We start from the raw sequence: 21,300 nt of genomic DNA, 5'->3' as shown, positions 1-21,300 counted from the left end.
CAGTCTGCGGTTTCGACGATCCTCCACGTGAACTTCCTCTTGTTCCACCTCTCGACCCTCCTCGCATCCTTCCTCTGCTTTGTTGTCTCCGACTTCTACAGTCTGAAGATCTATGTCCAGCCCGATTACAATTGTAACATGTTCCTGCAAACCCTCTTGGTTGAAGTTGTTGATCCTATTTTGTTTGATCTGTCTTATCGTCCATCTTGCCTTTATTAGATGATCGTGCCATATAGGCGTCAGAGGTATTATCATAATTCATTGCTTTCTGAGTTTGCCTTCCAAATTCTGCTAGCAGCATTTGTTTAATCGGCTCCGGTTTGAACCTCAAGTCGTCCAGTTGGTAAATATTAGCAACCAATGACTCGTATGATGAGGGTATTTGGTTGCTAATATTTATACGCAATATCTTGATCTGCTATAGTCTTCCCCGCGTTTTCCAACTTTTTTCAAATGGTATACACGACCAATAAATACAGGCATACTCTCTCCTTCTATATATTTGATGCCATAGAATTCGTTAAGTAATGTTGATATTCGTGCTCGAGTTTTAGGTTCAAACACGTCTTAGTGTTGTCCACAGATTACTCGCTGTCGTTGAATCGGTTATTATACTTCTCAAGTCTTCAATCACCCCAGATGCAATGATGGAATAGGCCTTTGATTCTCGCAATTTATACTGTTTTATGGCTTCTATTTCCCTATTAGTGCTTTCTATAGTAGCTACCGGGCATGTTTCTATTCCTGTGGCAATCTCCCAAAGGCCTTGCCCTCTGAGTATCAGTTGCATATCATACTTCCATGTGTGATAATTTAGTGAATTCAATTTAGCCACTTGCCCCACCATTAATACAGCATTTCCATCCGCCATCTTGTTCTTGAACTGACGTCGTACAAAGAAGAGCACGTTTTATCTATTGCATCTTAAGCCTTGGCCAAACGACATGGTTCTGTAAATCTGGCCCATGAATATGTCAACCACGCTCTGCTACCACATGTTAGGGTTTATTGAAGAACAACAACTAAACTGATATTAAACGAAGTTAATTTATTAAGAGCTAATTTATTTACAAGTTATCATCACTGATTCAACTAGGGAAGTGGCAAGCCACACGCGTTACAGCAGCCGATCTTAGTTAAGGGGAAACAGGGTTGCCAGTCAGTTCCCATTTTATACATGGAGGTATAACACACTCGATTTATGCCAAGGACTAATTATTATAGTACCAACGTAGTAGCAAAACTACTACCGCTCCAGCTAAACCACGTTATGCACGATGTCCACTACACTACTTCTGCAACTATTATTGATAACATTTATACCAATTACCCGGATTGTTTCCAACAGACTGGAGTCATAATAGGTTTCTCGGATCATTCTATGATTATTACTAACAGAAAGAAGAAATTCCGTGTTCTACTTAAAGAAATTAGCACTATAAGAAATTTTACCAAAATGGATTCTAATAAATTTGTACAGGAACTTCAAATCAATTTAAATTCACAGTTATAATCTTTTGCCTCTCCCTCTCAAGGAATTGGAATTTTAACTGATCTAATACATACCACGCTTGACAAGCATGCGCTGTGTCGGGAAGCCTCGGTGTGTTTTTGTTTTAGTTGGACCACGTGTGGAGAGATGGTGCCACCAGTCCTGCGGCGGGTATCTTATCTTGTGCTCAAAAGTCGGCAGCGGCGGGTTTTCTGAGACGTTATAAGGGACGTTTGAGGAAGGCCGGCCGTCATTGTGATTCCGAACTTGGATTATGAATGTACCTCTTTTAATATCTCCTGAATATCGCGGGTACGCTTTTGTAAATGTGTTTTCGGTTGGTGCAATAAAGAACTTATTGAGACAATCATTCTGTGTAACGTGGCGTGAATTCAGTTTGGACTAAAAAGAAACTCAGTGATCAAACCTTGATCCCTCTTACCCCTACATTTTTGGAGGCACCGCCGAGATCTTTTTTTGCTTGGATTACTTCTAAAATTAAACACAATATGCATGTACGTGATGTATTAAAAAGGAAAAGTAATTCTTATCCAGGCTCTCATTATTATGAGCTATTCAAAAGGCAGCGTAATCTTGTTAATAACATTATTCAGTATGAAAAGAAAATGTTTTTTCAAAACAAACTTAAACAGTGGAGGTGACCCACAGTAAAATTTCTGGAAAACTGTTAAACCCTATTTAAAAGCTAAATCTAAAACTAATACTCCGGTGCTCTTGGACAAAAAAAACAACTAAGACTAGAACATCCACATCAAATTGCTACTCTATTTAATATTGCTTTTAATCAGACCACTGAAAGATTAACAACTCATGCTGTTACAGGTAATCCTAACCAAGGCATTGTTGCCCCTACAACTTCGAATGCCACCCTAAACTCGTTCAAGCTGGTAACGGAACGTGAAATCTGCTTAATATTAAAATCGCTAAGTCCAAATAAATCTTCTGGGTTTGATGATTCGTCACCCTTAATTCTACGCAACCTAGCTGCTATTATTTCTGAATTTGTTGCAAGACTAATAAATTTATCACTCGAGTCGGGGATTTTCCCCAGAGAATGGAAATGTGCCAAAATAATTCCAGCATATAAATCTGGAGACATTGAAAATCCGGACAGTTATCATCCGCTGTCGTACTCCCAATCCTATCTGTTAGGACATCTAGTGTGCATGAATCAGAATGCAGATACTTTAGCAGACGTTAGTGAGCTAAAGGTGATATGCAGTGCCATCTGGTGGCAAATGGAAAACAGCTCATTTTGGAACTCATCAGATTATTCTCTTGGTACTGAAGGTAGCTGGTAGATAGATAGAAATATGCTCCCCAGTGATTTGATTAACTAATTATAGTAACATGTATATACTGTAAATAATAGCCTCTTTTATTAAATTAATAAACCTTGACGATTTAACAGCACCTTGGGCGTTTTTATTGTTATGTGTTTAACAATTGGTAGCAGAGCGTGGTTCCCGAGGTGACGTAACAGTTTAAAGCACACCACGGCACATTGCCGATTTACGCCAAGGCTTCAGAACGGCAAGTTGTAGACCTAAGCCTAATAGGCCGAGTTTTGAATAAACCAAGATGGAGGGTAGCTCAGAATTAAGGAAGGCTATGGATTTTGAGAGATTAAATGAAGATAACTATAATACCTGGAAATTTAATATGAGAATGGCTTTATCTACTGCTGGGTTATTTGGTCTAGTAAATGGAAATGAAAAATCGCCAGATCCCAAAACGGCAACTAAGGCTGACGTAGATAAGCATAATGATAGGGAAGAAAGGGCCTTTGCCAGGATAGCATTATCAGTAGATGAGCCACATCAAAGAGTTATTGAGAATTGTACAAGTGCAGGAGATATTTGGGAGACATTAAGAGATCTTTATCAACCTAAGTCAAGGGTCAGAATTGCTTCCCTGAGAGCTGAATTTATCAATTTAAGATACACACCACCAGAGGCGATGGCTTGTTACATTGCGAGGGTGAATAATACGGCTGGCCAGTTATCACAAGCGGGAAAGACACTGGGCGATGATGAAATCGCATATCAAATGATTTATAAATTACCTCCTGAGTACGATAATGTGGTTAGTCGGGCTTATGACAAGGAATAACTTGGTAAAGGGAATACCAGCCGTTACTATTTCTGGACGAGAGTTATGCACACCTTGTTAATTGGCTAAATCGACAAGAGCACCATGTAAAGGCATTGATGAGATCAGAACGAAACAGCTACTTCAGTTAGTCCATACTGTTAGAAAGTATACGATTACCAACAGACTTGCTTTGCAATGTAAAACTGGTTAATTTAATTAGTACTATAAACAATATATTTTCACATCCAACATTTAGAATTCGGCATAACATCCTCAAGCCTAACCTATCATCACAATATACTAAGGAGGAACAACAAGGCTGCCAACAGGCTCAAGGAATATTTTAGACATAAGTTATCACTAGAGGTCGCGCTAATATTATACGGGGGTCAAGGTCAGCTAATTACAACACATACCTTCGTCTGGGGACCATCTCCAGTCACCTCATTGGCGGGGTTGTTTGATTAAAATCAAGTTGATTTAAATCAACGACCTGTTTTGTCATTATATTACACTATTACCTGCCACTACCACGACGATCCCTTCCCCACCTCATTTTTGGTGTTTTGAAAATAATGGACTCTCGGAGGCTGAGAAATAAGGAATTGTTTTAAACTGGACCTGTGGTCAGTAGAGCCTAGGTAGTTTATTTACAAAACTGGCCACTGGCCACTTACCATTTTTAACCTTCAAAATCAGGCTTTCATAATTTATGGTCAAATTATCTACTCTTGACTATGTGCTAGGGTATAGGCTTAATAGGTTAGTTTATTTCAAAATTTTGGAGTGTTAAATATAGAACTAAATCTTGAAGGGAAAAACTTTGAATTAATTAAGTTTTCACCAGGGCCACTAACACCCCAGGCATTTAATTTTTAAACTGGCGATTGGCCTGTGATAGTGCCTTATTTCTCACACGGTTTAGTTTTACTTACATGTTACTCCTTTGATACAAATATACTTATTTCTTGGAATAAATATTTTTGACATAATAAAACTGTCTACTATTGAATATTATTTATACAAAAATAATAATTATATCAATAAGCTTATATATTGCTTTTAATAAGTGACAAAAACCTAAAAATTAATAAAAAATAAAAAATCGATTAAAATAAAAAAAATCGATGTTTTTGATTTTTTTTTTAAAAATCCAAAAAATTAACAACCCTGCTCATTGGGAGGTGCCAGATACTATATCACATTTATAGTTGATTTCTCCCGCAAAGCTACGGTCTATAAGATGGTATCGAAAGGTAAAGCGTTGTAACAGGTTTTGTGAAACCGACGTTACCGTTATGTGTAGATGATACACTTTCGTATAATATAAGCCCGTATCCGAAGTTAGATATTGAAATATTTATTAGTCATGGAATAAAGACTAAAGGGAAACTAAACAAGTACATTTATTCGTGAGAAAGACTTACAGTATGATTATGGTACAGTGGTATATTTACATCTCTTTACCTTTCCCGTAATGACCTTTGTTCTTAGAGGGGGTCCGAGGCTACGGCCATCGGACCAACGACAAACTCTTAAGTCCTGCATCGAGACTTCCCAGTTCGGATGGTGTACTCTCCCCAGACTCTGAACATTATTCTTATGATTGACCAACGATCTTCCGCTATCCTCAACTGACTGCCATCGCGGAATCCCTTGACAGACCGACAATCTTCAGCAATCCTTAATCGTCGGACATCAGACTCCCATGTTCAGCGTCCGGTCTCGAACTCTCGATCCTACTTCCCCCAGGTCGTTCTTTCTTCTCCCACTCCTTTATGGGGAGTTTTGTTTTTTTTACGTGATGAGCGTTAACCCCTCTGATGTCACTGGCTTCTGGCGGAGATAAGGAACTTTGGAAGCTCCCCAGGGGGCCTTTCTTTTATCTGTTTTCCCGCCACTCCTGTCAACAGCTAGATTACATTTTGCACCCCTTATTTATTCGCGGGAAAAAACCAGTTCATCACAGCGTATGATAAATATTTGACATATAAGGCATGGGCTGCATGACAAACAGGAATGAAGCTAATGAAGTACGAACTGACAATGGTCTCGAATACTGCGCGAGTAAGTTTGAGGAATGTTGTATAAAAGATGGGGTACACATTGAGAGAACCAACGTGTATACACCAGCTATGGATGGAGTAGCTGAACGGTACAATAGAACAGTAATGAATGGAGTACGAACTCTATTGGAAGATTCAACCTTACCTCAAGCATTCTGGGCAGAGGCATTATATGCTTTTACCTATCTGTGTAACAGACTACCACATATAAAGGTCAAGGATCAAGTACCAGAAGAAAGATGGACTGGCTATAAACCCTCTGTTCGTCATCTCAGGCAGTATGGTAGTCTCTCATTCGTCCATATTCAAAGTCAGTACTGCAACAAATTATCACGAAGGGCCAAACCAGGTAGAATGGTTGGTTATGCGTTTAGGACAAAAGGGTACCGTATATGGTTACCACACGAACATAAGATAATAGAATCGAAGCATGTTAGATTTGACGAAACCAAGATTGGCCCAAAGAATGTAAATGGGTTTGAAGATGAGGAGACATGCAGAGTATATAATGAATGGTGGCCTTCGTGGGAATACAGGACTGAAAATGTAGAGATTTATGAGGAAGCAGAGGAGAATGTGGAAAAGGTAGTCACGGAAGAAACTGTAGAAGAAATGCAGAATGAACCTATTGTCGATCAACAATCAAAGACTCCCGCGAAAGAAGTAACAATACGAAAGGGGATAGAATTACCCTCGGGTGGCGACACGAGGAAAGAGCGAGACGAACCGGAAATAGGATAGATCACTATTATTATGATGAGGATAACGTGCAATATAGGTCCCTGGTGGAGGTAAATAGAGTCCTAGAAGCACGAAAGCAAACTGAACAAGCTGCAGCTGTACAAAGTCTCAGAGGACAGGACATAGAACTAAACTGCATAGAGGTTCCAGAGACATATCAAGAAGCTATAGTTAGTACAGAAGCTGATAAATGGCAAAGCGCTATGAATACGGAGATCGAGACAATAAATGAAAGAGGGGTTTGGGACGTGGTTCCAAGACCTGAAGGACGGAAGATAATTGGCTCCAAATGGGTTTATGCACTCAAGAAGAAGGCATCCGTGGAAATTGTCTGATATAAGGCCAGACTGGTAGCGCTAGGTTTTAAACAGAAGTATAAGATAGATCATGATGATACATATGCCCCAGTGATTACATTTTCATTGGTCCGGATGTTACTATTGATATGTGTTGTCTGTATGGGTTGGTGCCATAAGCAGATGGATGTTAAAAATGCTTATCTTTATGGGACATTGGAGGAAGAAATATACATGGAACAGCCAAAAGGGTTTATCGAAAAAGGAAAAGAAAAACATGTCCTACACCTAAAGAAAGCATTATATGGCCTCAAACAGAGTGGGAGGCAATGGTTTTCCGAACTTCATAACACATTATTGGCACTAGGATTCGAAAGAATCCACACTTGTAATTGTGTCTACAGATATGGATATCAAGCTTTGATTATTGTATATGTTGATGACATAATCATAGTAGCCAGAGATGAGATCATCATGAAGACAGTAGTAGACATGTTGAATGGAAAGTACCAGATTACGGATTTAGGAGGCGTTAAATATTTCCTTGGAGTGGAATTTGAGTTTACCGAGGGTGGCCTGTTGATACACCAGACAACCTACATACAAAGGATGAAGACTATGCTGATAGGATCATTGGATAATGGTGCAACGCATCATAGAAAGAAGGATGTACCATTGCCCGTCGGTACCATATTAACCGTGAAAGATTGTTCAACTGAGCAAGACCCAAAGACAAGTGACTATCGGAAAATAATTGTGATGTTGTCTTATTTAGCCCACAGATCATGTCCGGACATTTCATATATTATAGCAAGATTATCAAGGTTTTGTGCCAACCCAGGGGCAAAACATGAAGAGTATTTAACAAGAGTACTCCAGTATGTATATGACATAGAACATTTGGGATTACTATATCACAAATCCAATGTGATTGGGATTGATGTCTACGCTGATGCATCATGGGGCTCAGATTTGGAAGAAAGAACGTCAGTTAGTGGATACATTATTAGAATAGGTGATAACCCAATTGTTTGGAGGTCAGTAAAGCAAGACTGCATCGTATTGTCATCGATGGAGTCAGAATATATCGCGTTATCGGAGGCTGCCAAGGAGACAGTATGGATATCAAGAATAGTTGCAGAGTTGAAGCCATTTCTTGAGTTGGTTACGGTAGTTCCAACAGTAATTCATTGTGACAACCAGTCAGCGATAACATTCGTAAAGAATAACATTGAAAATGGAAGATCGAAACACATCCAGTTAAGGTTCCATTATGTTAGAGAGAGCTATGCAAAAGGACTTTTTGACTTGCAGTATGTGAATACTAAGAACAACATAGCTGATATATTTACGAAGTTGTTACCGAGTAAACAATTTAATAATCTTTGTAGGAAAATGAAACTAGTATAAAATTAATATGTAACAATGTTCATTTAAATAATACATTCTGATTATCATAGCAAGGGGGAGCATGTTAGGACATCTAGGGTGCATGAATCAGAATGCAGATACTTCAGCAGACGATAGTGAGCTATAGGTGATATGCAGTGCCATCTGGTGGCAAATGGAAAACAGATCATTTTGGAACTCATCAGATTATTCTCTTGGTACTGAAGGTAGATAGATAGAAATATGCTCCCCAGTGCTTTGATTAACTAATTATAGTAACATGTATATACTGTAAATAATAATAGCCTATTTTATTAAATTAATAAACCTTGACGATTTAACAGCACCTCGGGCGTTTTTATTGTTATGTGTTTAACACTATCAACAACCTGTGAGAAAACTGTTTACCGGCAATCATTGAACTCTAATAATTGTTTTTATAAGTATCAATCTGGGTTTCGCCCTGAATATTCTTCAATCACAGGAGTTTTTCATTTATACAAATCCATACTTATATATTTTTTATATTTTTAATACTCAAATAGAACGAGTAAAGACTTTCAAGTACCTCGGTATCTGGTTTGACGAGGGACTTTCCTGGAATTGCCATATTGATAAAATCATTGCCAAAGTTAGACAACGCTTTTGGATTATGATACCGTTACAATGTTTTGTCGATCCTATCAATCTTAAGACTGTATGATGCAATCGTAAAACCAATTTTCGACTATGGAAATATTATTTATTTTAATGCCCCAAAGTCCAGCCTGGATGAATTAGAAATCCTCCATAACACCTGTGCCAAGTTGATTCTTGGAGTGGCCAAGAGACCTTCATCTACAAAAGCTCGCGCTACTATTAACTTTAATACCCTGTTTTATTCTTATAAACAAGCATTAATTATTTTTATGTTTAGAGTGAAAACTCTACAAACTACTGACTATATCCTTGAGTGGTTTTCATGTCCCACTGATTTGAATAATACTAGGGGTGCTGACAATAATTTCTATGTTGAAAACTTTCAGACATCTCTTAGAGATAAAAGCACTAAATTTAATGGCATTAAGCTCTGGAGTAGCATCAACTTTAAATATAAAACTCTTGATAGTATTAATAAGTTCAAGGCTGTCATATCTGAAATATTGACTTAAATTACTTGTTTGTGATTCTTTAACTATTGAAATTCTTATAAGTGTATATTAATTTAAAATTTTCTGGACCCTTTTGTAAACAAAACAAGTGATTTAAAAGGTTATCCAATTAAACATTTTATTTATTATTATTATTATTATTACCTCTCATGCGGTCATGATGCCTTTCAAAAAATGTTATAAAAAATATTCTAGTTTAGAACGAAGCCAACAAGTGGTGCAAAATTACAATACCTACAGGATGTGTGATCATGAAAAATAATTATCAGACTCTTGACTTATTGACCTATGGGAACCTTTTGATAGATTTGTGATTCCACCTATCTCTTAAAAAGCATGGTAATAATGAAGTTAATATTATATATAGCATCATTTGTTAGTGTTTGAATATAACGCTAATGAAACCTTCAATTGTTTATACTACATTAAGTTTTATTTTACCCCAATTGTTTATTTTAAGTAACCAGTGGTCATTATAAAGATTGGCCCTTGTTTTAACGCTTTTGGTTTTTATATTTAGTTTTCATTTTTTTTAAATTGTTTGGCCTTTTGTTTTTATTTAGAGCAATTAGATGCAGCAACTGCACAATTATGTAAACGACCTGTAAGTATTTTATTTTCCATTTTCAATTTGTTAAATAGGTGTATAATGGCGATTGTTGTCACACGTGTAATTTAACACGTTGACCACTACTTTCCTTTAATTGCTATTCTCTGCTATGTTAAGTTTGTTTCCCTAAAGAAATTCGTCAATTTCAACCTTTTTGTTCATAATTTGGTCTAGAATCAAGCAACATACAAATTGCTAATGTTGTTTAACATAAAAATTAATATGGAACATTTTTATATAGCTGACAGAAGTTGATGATTCTGAATTAAGAAAGGAACTAAGTAAAAGAGATGTTATGATCGCCCAGCTTTTATCACAAAGTAAAGAGCACAATTGTTGAAATTTAATATTTTGTTGTATAGATTTTATTATATTTTTCACATTCTAGATAAAGAGCTTTTGGCTGAAAAGGATAGGCATGAAATAGAATTACAAGCTCAAAGAGCAACTCTTCAAGAACAAAGAAACCATATTGATATTCTTGATAATGCACTTACAAATGCACAGGCAAATGTTGTTAGGCTTGAAGAGGAGGTAAATAGCAATATTTTTTTAATTACTTCAGTCTCTTAAATTCAATATTTCTTATAGAATCGGAAGAAACAAGTTTATGTAGACAGAGTTGGAACATTGCAGCGAGCGTTAGCTAATGTACAGTTAGCTAGTGATCGACGTCTGACAATGGAAAAAAGAGTAAGAGCTCAGCTGGAAAAAGAAATTGAAATGCTCAAGAGAGAAAAGGTATAATTTATAATTCCCTAAATAGTATTTTGATGTAAAGCATTTGCATTAGAAATTTTAGCTTTATTGGCTGAGCAGAATCATCAGAATGATAAAATAACTTGAAATAAACAAATTTAAATTTCATTTCATTTTTAGGATGGAAAATATACCGGAGAAGTAATGGAAACTAATAATAGTAATGCTGAAGAGTTAAAGAAACTTTTAAGACAATATGAAGAGAAAATTATTGGGCTTGAAGCTGAAGTTACCAAGGTTAGTGTGGCATTTAAAGTAGTTTTCCTACGTCATTTTTGTATTTAAATTGTATTTATTTTTAAGTGGGAGCAACGATATGTAGAAGAAAGCACCATGCGACAAATTGCAGTGGACGCTGCAGCAGGAACAAAGTACTTTTATCTAATTCCTTTTATGTACTGGATTATTTTATAAAAAAAAATTGTTAACTATAGGGATGCTAAAATTGCTGCATTAGAGAGAACATCTCAAGAGAGCGAAAAGTTGATTGCACAAGCTAGAACTGAAAAGCTTCGTCATATGGATGAAATATATGCTGCACAACGAAAATGTACTGAGCTTGAAGGAAAGTAAGTTTGATATTTATTTTAATTAATGTATTTATAATTTTTAATTTATTTTTCTTAACAAATTCAATTTTGTACTTCATTTTAGAATCAAAGACATGGAATCTAAACTTGCCGAGCGTGATGCAATGATTAAAGTTCTTCAACAGCATTCTCAGGAAAAAGATGTTGTTTTACAAAATGCAGTTAGAGGGCGTCCTCCTCGTCACACCAGAGCTGCTAGCTCAGTTGGTATCTCCAACACTACTACTACCACATGTACATCAAGCACGTTAGGTGTAAAAAGTGGTTCTGGGCATGGGAATCACAGTGCTTCTTTGGGAGGCTCAATTGGAGGATCTGGTGGAAATAATGGAGGTTCTGCTTCAATTAGTAGCAGTAACTCTTCTTCTGCCACGCTACATAGACGTGTTGGTAGCAAAGATGAAATGGGTAAGCAAATGCAGAATGTGCCATTTAGGTTTTTTACTACACCCTAGGTATATTTGTCACAACTACTTTTTATATAATGAATGGTTTAAAGCCATTAGTTAGCTCTGTTTATTTATGTTTTACATAACTTTGTGTCTTGAACTTTCTATATTTCTAAAATTTTTAACAAACAAAACAATTTATTCTATCTCCCCCTAAAGTGGCACAGTTTTTTTAAATGTTCCAAATTTAAAGTAATTTTCTGTAGCAATGGAATAATTACTGATAACTAGTTGGTTCTGCCTATCTCTTAATGAGCATTTATCTAGAACATGAGGTAATTATTTAAAGTTACAGCACATAATTTGAACAAGATGACTGGTTTACATGACAATTTGTAATTCTGTTTAGATTTTACTTTTTTAGTGCATTTCTTTTTCTATATAACGTTTAAATAGGACTAGGAGAATGTGATTTAAGGTCTTGCCACATTGCTAGTGCTAAAGTCCTTTTACTAAAGAAGTAATAATACGGTTTATTAGGCCTGTTCTCCTCGTGTATTAAAAACTCCAGAAGATAGCAAGCAAAAGCACTTAGGATATCTAAAACCTATATTTTTATTCAAGCGGTGATTCAGCAATAACTATTAGAATAGTTTCAGAACTGCATACATTAAAGGCCTATTCACTTAAATAAAAACTTTTTTCTTAATTTGATGTTGCTCTGTTTGAATTTGGAAAAAAAATTGTTTCTTTTTGACCATTATATTTAATCCAAATATTTAAATCTTTAATTTCAATGGTCTTTCTTTTAACCTAATCAAAAATTATTTTACATTTAAATCTTTTACGGTAATTCTGGTATTTCTTGTGGGAATTGAATCTAATGTGTTTTACGAATCTGACCGAAGTGTTGCGATAAAATTTTTACTTGAGTGAATAGGCCTTTAGATTTCGTAAGCTTACAACTTAAATGGTTTTGCCATTAATCAATTATTAATTTATAAATAAAAAATATGATACATTAATATTTTATGACATTTCAATAGTTTTAAATGTTTACTTTTTAAACTACTGGTATTAAAGTTATGTTAGAAAGGTTTGTAAATTGTATTAACAATACTAGTAAGTTATGAAAAAAATGGTACTGTGAGTACTTGTTATAGGTGCAAGATTTTGCCAAATTTCATAATTTTTCTAAATAAATAAGATGATTCTCAAGTGTGTTGGCAGATAACGGCACAAGTTTCAAAAAGGGACTTTAATAAAATTTATTTGATCTAAACTTTTCTTTTATAATTTATTTTAGATGCCATGTGCTTCTTATGGGGAATTAGCTTAACAGATTGGCAAAAATAATCTTAAATTTACTACAAATTTCGGATGATATTGCCCAAAATGGCAAATTATTAAGGGGCACTTTGGATACTTCCATTTTAAGAGTATGCTGATTACTAATAATAAGTTAAAGCTTTTGTATTTTTAGAGAAGGGTTTATAATGCTGTAAATATGAATGAAGTAGTCTGTTGGCTTGAAGAGTGAGAATGTGTAGTGGCGTAGCCAGGGGTGGTCCACCTTGGGCAGCACTTTTTTTTTGGAAGAAATGTATTGAGAGGGATGGAAAGAGATCTAACTACGTCACTGCACCAGGTTCTTCGGGACAAAATAGGCCTATCAACATTACTGCAGCATTTCAACTATGCTTCTAATATGCACATCTTATAAACATATAATACCCCAAAAGTTCTTTGTATAGAATGAGGTATGTGGTACCGATATAGTCTTAGCCAAAAAGCAAATGCATTGTTGTGGATCATTGTGGTTTCTGGTGTACAATGTAAATAGCTATTGGTACTTTTTACGCTTTCAATTGCTTTTCAATTCTTTGGTGAAATTTGCATGGTTTTTCCTTCTTTCCCTTACATCTTGGTTCTTCTTTCTCTTTTCTTTGCTATATTGTGTCGTTATATCCAGTGGATCCGACACTGTCTTGCTGTGGAGGAAGCTGGCGTGTTCCTAATGCTCCTAGAAGAAAATACTGGCCACTCTCAAACTACTCTTTCTGCATTTGAAATTCGCCTTTTTCTTTTCTTTAAAAAGATTATTTCTGTTTACTTGCTTAAATAGCAACATTTATTTAGGTCAGTACATTTTTCTCTTTTTTCCCCGCACTGGTACAAGTATCATTAATCTAAATTTGCCCTAGAGTGTACAAATAAGCTAGTCACATGAAATTATCATTAAAAATAATCTTTACAGGATTTATATAATTTTAATGTAATTTATTGAGCTGCTGAATGTGTAAGATTAACATTATTCTGCAAGTCAGGATGTCAGACAATATTTAGTCATTTTTTCCCGCATTTAAGATTATTTAATACCTTTGGTATCATTTTAAATCTTAAGTGGTGTTACTTGTTTGGCAAAATAAAATAATCTGCCTATAAAAGTATACATGGTTGTAATCTTTGCTTGAAGCGAATGGAACTGGTTAACTTTTTAGTTAATCAAGACGCATGTGTATCTTATGTGTCAAATATCAGTGTCCTGCTGTACAGAAAATATACAGTGTATAGTAGAAGAAATTTTAGTCAAATTTACACACTGAACAAGGAAGTTATGCCTTATTCTGATCTGATGGGTAATATCTGAATTAATACCCCTTTTTTCGTGTGAAGAAATTGCATTGAGGAATTGTGTGGGTGGGTATTCATGGTGCTGACATCTAACATGAAAAGAAGCTGCTGGTGATAGTATATAAGCTTTGACATAGGCTGAACCATAGTGTGCAAAATTTGAATGTAGTATTCTGATAATTTTCTTCTGTTATAACTATAGCGAGCTATGTCAATTGCATGAAAGGTTTTAACTTTATATATCTTATATCTTTTGATATAGTTGGATCCAGTTCTTTGTCTCCTAAAGTAAAACGCTCTACACCTTCATCAATCTCTAGCGCTCTAATGGATTATGAAATAACTGAAGATACAAAGAAAACACTTGATGAACAACTAAAGGAACTGGATTCCCGTCTTTCAAGCAAAGTAAATGCGCAATAAAATATTTCTCAACTTAATTAAGGTGTTTTTGTCCTAGTTGCGTGTCTTTCTTTTTTTCTTAAGTTATTATTTTGACAAATGAGTGTTTATACTAAATGAAAACTTCAGTATGTTAAAATTTCAGTATTAGATCATTCTTATATTATAACAATAAGGACTTGAACTATTAATTTCTTCTTAAAATATCAAACTGCATTAGGTAACTCCCGTCAACTCCAGGGATTAGTGTTGTTCTTGTCACAGTGTTAAAAACCAGTTTTATTGACTAACATTTTGAAACTTGGTTATTTTTGTAAGATAATAATTTGGTTTTCGATTTTTATGTAGGATTCTATCATCAGTGCCTTACGTGCGGAGAAAGAAAAATATCCCAGTCATTTCTGGAGGGTTTGAAGCAATATTTTATATTACTGGAGACTGGAAGCAGCCAAAAAGCTTTTATTTTAGATCACGATCTTTCTGATATTTATTTATATTTATGTCGAATATATTACTTTCCTAGTCACAAAGAAATCTCTGGAATAACCTTTCATTTTAAGGCAGTTATAACTTACATTCATATTTTTCAGCCTGGGCATACTCAAAATGTGCATTTTGCGTTTAGTTATTTTATCCTTCTTTGAAAATTGTACTTAAAATATTTCAAGTATAATTTTACAAAATATTGGAATCTGTATATCGGTACTAGATTTTAAATTTAAAAAAAAAGGTTTGTTGATTTGGTGTGTTAGAATTTTTATGTAGTATGTGTTCCAATTAAGTAGTAGCATTTTTATTATCAAGCAAAAAATGCAGTGTTCAAAAACCGCTTATTAGTATCTGTGATTGGTTGCAGAATAAGCGTGAAACCAAACCATTTGTCAGTAATATAGGCACGCATTTTTAAATTTAATGCTATAATTTATATTACATTTTTAAGTAGTTTTCGCAAACCAATTTACTTTTCTTTTCTTAGACTTAAGCTTTTAATGAAGGCAACCCGAATTGATATTCTTACAAAAGTCTTCGTTCAAATTTATCTTGCAGTACTAAATTTTATTAGCACCAAAGTATGAGAAATAGATACTAAAAAATATATGTAATTTGAATACATTTGTATTGCAATTTATTTTAGATTGGGTTTTGGTAAAATTTAACACATGCAGATTACGGTTTAGAATCATAACTGGTCAAAAACTAACCAACAATTGCAAGCCTGTTATAAAATCAGGTTTTACTTAAAAAAAAATATTGATGTAGGGCCCTTATTTTCAATTGCATTTTTATTCTAATAATTCCAAAATTAACATTTTACAGTATAGACAATTCCTCAACCGTGTGTTGTGAAATATTTAGCTAAAGACTTATTTAAAATATGTTAGAATGTGCTAGTTCTATATTTGATGAGGTCTTTTTGAAAAAGATCATAAAACCTGGTTATTCAATTTCAATGTTTAAATATTCTAAAATGAAAATCTATGCTGGTCATAGAATTTTATGAAATTAGAACACTTAGGATAAATTGTAATTTAATGTAGTTAAAAACCTGTGCCAACCGAATATTTTATTAATTGTTAAGTCGTTTTGTATTTTTTTGTAATTTTCATGGTTTGTTCAGTGTGTTCTTTTTAAATCTAGTTAAAAATAAATAAAAAATTAAATGATTTTCATTATTAATAAAAAACGGCAAAATTGCACTACAGCGGCCTCATGTAAATTAATTAACTTAATTTTAAAAATTTAGTAATTTTAGGGAATTAGTGTTTTTGTATTTTTTGTGGCGGAGAATGTAGCACTTGAGGCGTAGATTACGAAACTAATTTTTTGGGCCGCAAATGATAATTTAATTAACTTAATTTTAAAAATTTAGTAATTTTAGGGAATTACCGTGTTTTTGTATTTTTTTGTGGCGGAGAATGTAGCACTTGACGCGTAGATTACTAAACCAATTTTTTTGCGGCCGCAAATGATAATTTTTTAATCAACTTTTTAGGAGTTTAGTAACGTTTTTCTAAAAAATATTTTCGTTGTGTAAACTCCCCGTATTGGCGCCTGACGCACTTTGAGATTGCCCGTATTGGCACCTGATGGCGCCGCGCACTCACTTCGCTCAAGCGCTGGGGGCGCGCAGCGCCTCCCCAACCCCATACTAAAAGCGATGGGCCATCTATAACGCGACCTAGAGGACAGTACCAAGCCTTACGCATCAAGTATATACTTTTAATCTCAACCAGAAAAAAAGTGGCCCAAAAATAGAAAACACCTAGAAAATGAACAAAAACTGTAATAGATTTGATAAAGTACGGGAATATCACTTTGTAGCCCAAAAATACAAAACACCGAGAAAATAAACAAAAACTGTAATTGATTTTATAAAAAAAAAAGGAATATCACGTGGAATTCATTAGGACACCGAAACTGTGGTGTCGGCGAACACACGACGGAAATAAATACAACGAAACACGTGAAAATGCCCAAAAATTATAAATTTAAAATTACATTTAAAAATTAAAAAATCATTTGCGGTCAAAATAAAAATTACCCTCGGCATCTGCGTGACAAGGTCTATCAGGCGCAACCAAAAAAATATAAAATTCAATGAAAATGAGAAATTTTTAAAATTAAACAATTAAATAATCATTTACGGCCAAAATAAAAATACCCTCGTCATCTACGTGACAAGGTCTATCAGGCGCAACCTAAATTAATATAAAATTTGATGAGGCCGCTTTAGTGAACTTCACCCAAAAAACATACCATGGGGTCCTACTTCAACTTTTACTTCTTACTTTCATATGTGAAAAAAAGGCTTTCCTATTCCATGTGTTTTTCGATTAAATATGGTTTTCAAACAAATGAAGCATGCTTCAGAATGATATGAACAGGTACAAAATAAAACCAATTAGAAAACAAATTTCTGTACACAAGCCAGGAATGGCTTAACAGACAAATAACGATTCATTAAATAATTGTATAAATATGAACAAAAACTGCTTTAAAAAATACCACAGAGCAGAACCATACAGCTGTGGACCAGTTTAGATGAAACACTACACTGGTCTAGAGCCTGACTATCAGAAAAAAATTGGATGACCCTACCACGATATTGTTTCTTTATTCAGTAGTCAACACAAAGGCAAATAACAAATTTCTGCTTGAAAGATACTGGCAAACACGCCCAGACTTTCGAGTTTGGAAATAGACACCGGCCCCTACTCCAGAGCCGGTCTTAGAACCATCTATGAACAACACAAGTTCAACTTTGGTTCCAATAGTAGTAGTTCCATCAATACGACTTGGAAAGGTGCAACGCTAATTTTCTGAAGACGATTTAACGTGTCTTGGTTTCCCTAGCGTTAGCAAAGTAGGAGGAATCTCGTGAGAAACAACCTTAACGTTAAGTAACCGGGTTCAAGAATGTCTAGGGGTATGATATAGGTAAATATACAACGAGAGTACGGGTGTCCAAAAGTTTTTATATATTGTAAACCAAAATAATAATAACAATACAAATGTCAATCAAATACTTAAACACTTAATAATAATAATAATAAGCATGCAATAACACGAACATCGCGGGGGGAGGGATACGCGGGCTCTCTTTCTATAACAATAGTTTGAAGCCTGTGGCTTTCGCTCACCGATTGATGAAACTGTCTCGTGCCGTTCAACGTCGCTCGTTTGGGTCTCCTTATCCCTTTGGCTCTGTCCGCTCTTTAACTCGGTCCACTCTCTGGCTCGATCCGAACTCTGGCTCTGTCCGATCTCGGGCTCTGTCAGACCTCTGGCTCGATCCGAATTCTTGCTCTGTCCGAACTCTGGCTCGGTCTGACCTCTGGCTCGATCCGAACTCTGGCTCTTCTGTCACTCAGGAATCTGAGGACTTACTCAGGACTCTGAGGACTCAATCCCTCTCTCTGACTCTGCCATAAAATATCTCTAACTCCCTGGTTTTGTTCAGCACCATTTCAGTAGGCGTGGTTTAATTACGGAAACTGACATTTGGTGGCTTCTTATTGTAGAGATTATTGGCTGTAAAACGTTTGCGTTTAAAAGTAGAAAGATGAAATCATCTGGTGTCTTTCCCAGGAAGAAGGTCGCACGACGGTACCACATGTCGCCACGTGGTTTTCGGGAAGGGTACACGTGGTTGTAGTTTTTATTTTTAAAGGTGGCCGTTTGAAATAACGCTTCTTTCAATAGTTTACTATTGACGTCCGAACGCCGTACAATAGAGAGCGCGCATCTTTAAGTCATTTACGATACAACGCTGAGTATTCAACAATAGAGAGAGAGAGAGAGAGGGGTTATAGCGCACAATGGATGAGTCAAGATGTGCATGCTTTCCCAGCACCGAACGCTGGTTAGGGGAGAGCCACATGTAGAGGGGAGACGATACTTTACACGGACAACAATAATACATTTTACAAGAAAAATACTAATGATACCTTTTTACGACTTGGACACCCGTAAGAAATTGAAAAATATAAAAGGGACTTAAAAACTAAATGTCATAAGTTTTAAATAACACTAATCTAAATAGGAAATATTTTAAATGCAATAAGTTTTAAATAACATTTTTAAAAATGAGCGTTACAAAGGGAATGCTTAACGTCTTTTCATTGATAAATTTACGCTAAACGTCTTTTCATTGAGAAAGTAACTGACTGGAGTATTGACGAAACAAATTGGTGTGGCTACATACCCAATTAGTAGACCTCCACCCCCCATTATGGTACAGCCTATAGGCACCCATAATAGCCATCTCTATACAAAAATTGCATAAGAATATGAAGGAGAATTTCCAGATAAGAGCTTGAGACTGTTCTCATAGCTCCAGTGGCGTAGCTGAGAACTCAGAGGCCCCCCGCAAAAATCTCTATCGGGTCCCCCTTTTTAAATTTTTTAAGGTTAGCTGGGCCCCCCGAAGCTTGGGGACCATCAGCTATGCCACTGCATAGCTCCTGTAATGTCAACAGAAGCCAGCCTCTGCAATAAGCCCAGCTCAGATTGCACCATGATGAGTTCAACCCTTGACCACTGGACCATTACCACATTATTAGAGATAATTGTTATAATAATCATTGTAAAGATCCAATAGACCACTAAGCAAAATAACATTTTGGCTTTTTTGACAACATGGTCAAGGTGAGGCTTTGATGTTAGTTTGCTGTCGATTATAACAAGATACTTGACCTCGGTGGAATCCACAAAAGTAGATCCAATGAGGGAAGTAAGCTAATATAACCATTGAATATAATACACTGGTTTTGTTTTGTATTTAGGAAATGGTATAAACCATACTCCATGGACGGCGCCTATCACTGTTGCAATTAGGAAAGACTGATATTTTAAAGTGAATTTTGATTAGATATGAGTGTAAAACAAACTAAACATAATAGAAACACTAAATCTAGCTTCGCTTGCCAAAATAAATAATATAGAGTCGGGATACTTCATGACTAAAATTTTTAATATTTATATTTATTTATAGTAAAATAAATGAAAAACAGCGAGCTTTCGAACCGTGGCCCCTCGTCAAGCCAACAAATATATATATATAATTTTAACATATCGCCATGACTAAGGGTTTTTAAAATTAAATTAAAATAACTTTTTAGATACTAATATTAAGATTAATAACCATGATTTTTATGTCCTTAGAATAAGAAAAAAAATTAAGAGAAGCTATCATTTAAGGAGATAAATCAACATTATATAACTTAAGTAGATTTCTCTAAGGCTATATCTGTACCTTCCAATGCTATAATCAGTCAGCAGCTCAAATTATACATGTTCAAGACATATAATTCGTTATGATGATCATATACTCCCAGAGATTAGCTTGTAACAAATTAGTTCTGCATTTGCCTCCATTTTGTCTTAATTTCGCTGTTTGTTTCACCGAACTTGATTTGAAGTAGGTATTTTTTTACTTCGTTCAAGCTTTGGGGATGGTGTAAGCAGTGTTCACTTTCGGGCAATTACAGCAAATTTTTATTTTTAGGCATTTTACAATCAATTGAAAAGAATTGGTTACACTATTTTCAATGATACCACCAAAAACCATAATAGAAGAAAACAATCTTAGATAGCATGTATTTTTTGCATGGTGCTCTGCAGCAGGGCCCTGCAAAACTTAAAGCCAGGCCTTAATAATTATGTATGCCTAACAAATAATTCCCCTTTATCTCTAACCTGTTATGGGGAAAAATGACAAAATTAATTTTTTTAATCTTTATGTGGTGCTGGATACAGTCTTGAGATTTTTGAAATGGGCGCAAATTCTTCCATATTAGCCAACTATAAAATTATGGAAAAGTGGAATGTATACATATAAAATTAGCAAAGCTAATTGAAAACATTTTAAATTGCATACAGTAATCTTCTGAAATGTCTGGAATAGCCATTCGATTGGTATTAGTTCTCTCTCTCTCTACCTATGCCAGTGCTGAGACGTGGTTTTTAATCAAAGGGGATGCTTTAGATGAGAGTATGTAACTGAATAACCACAAACCCAAGTTTCTAGAATCGAACAACTTGAACATTGGCAGCCCCTAAATAAAATAATTACTGAAACTACATGGTGGTGGTTCTTCAGCTTTACAGCGGTTATTTAAAGACTGGGCAATACAAATAATTAATAAGACTTAAAATAGGTAAAAG

At 35.1% G+C, this 21,300-nt stretch overlaps 1 protein-coding gene across 2 annotated transcripts in view; it reads left to right on the top strand.

Annotated features, from left to right (window-relative positions):
- The window catches only part of LOC149934187 (uncharacterized), a 33,572-nt gene extending 18,408 nt beyond the window's left edge, over positions 1–15,164 (top strand). Inside the window, exons 7-16 of one of the 2 annotated variants that reach the window (XR_016482322.1) lie at positions 9,814–9,854; positions 10,102–10,180; positions 10,249–10,394; positions 10,452–10,601; positions 10,740–10,856; positions 10,923–10,990; positions 11,054–11,188; positions 11,274–11,617; positions 13,571–13,737; positions 14,495–14,630. Coding sequence is in view for 1 of the 2 variants with exons in the window: in XM_090181002.1 (XP_090037128.1) it covers positions 9,814–9,854; positions 10,102–10,180; positions 10,249–10,394; positions 10,452–10,601; positions 10,740–10,856; positions 10,923–10,990; positions 11,054–11,188; positions 11,274–11,617; positions 14,495–14,640; positions 14,983–15,048 (1,292 nt within the window). In the remaining variant the exon portion in view is untranslated. Of the gene's footprint in view, positions 1–9,813; positions 9,855–10,101; positions 10,181–10,248; positions 10,395–10,451; positions 10,602–10,739; positions 10,857–10,922; positions 10,991–11,053; positions 11,189–11,273; positions 11,618–13,570; positions 13,738–14,494; positions 14,641–14,982 lie in introns of those variants that run through there. The other variant, XM_090181002.1, reaches the window with a different exon arrangement.
- The last annotated feature ends 6,136 nt before the right edge of the window (positions 15,165–21,300 follow it).

The sequence above is a fragment of the Leiobunum rupestre genome, chromosome 7 (assembly GCF_980474605.1).
Source record: "Leiobunum rupestre chromosome 7, qqLeiRupe1.1.hap1, whole genome shotgun sequence".
In the NCBI taxonomy this organism is placed as follows: Eukaryota; Metazoa; Arthropoda; class Arachnida; order Opiliones; family Sclerosomatidae; genus Leiobunum; species Leiobunum rupestre.
This window is presented reverse-complemented; position numbering and strand designations above follow the sequence as displayed.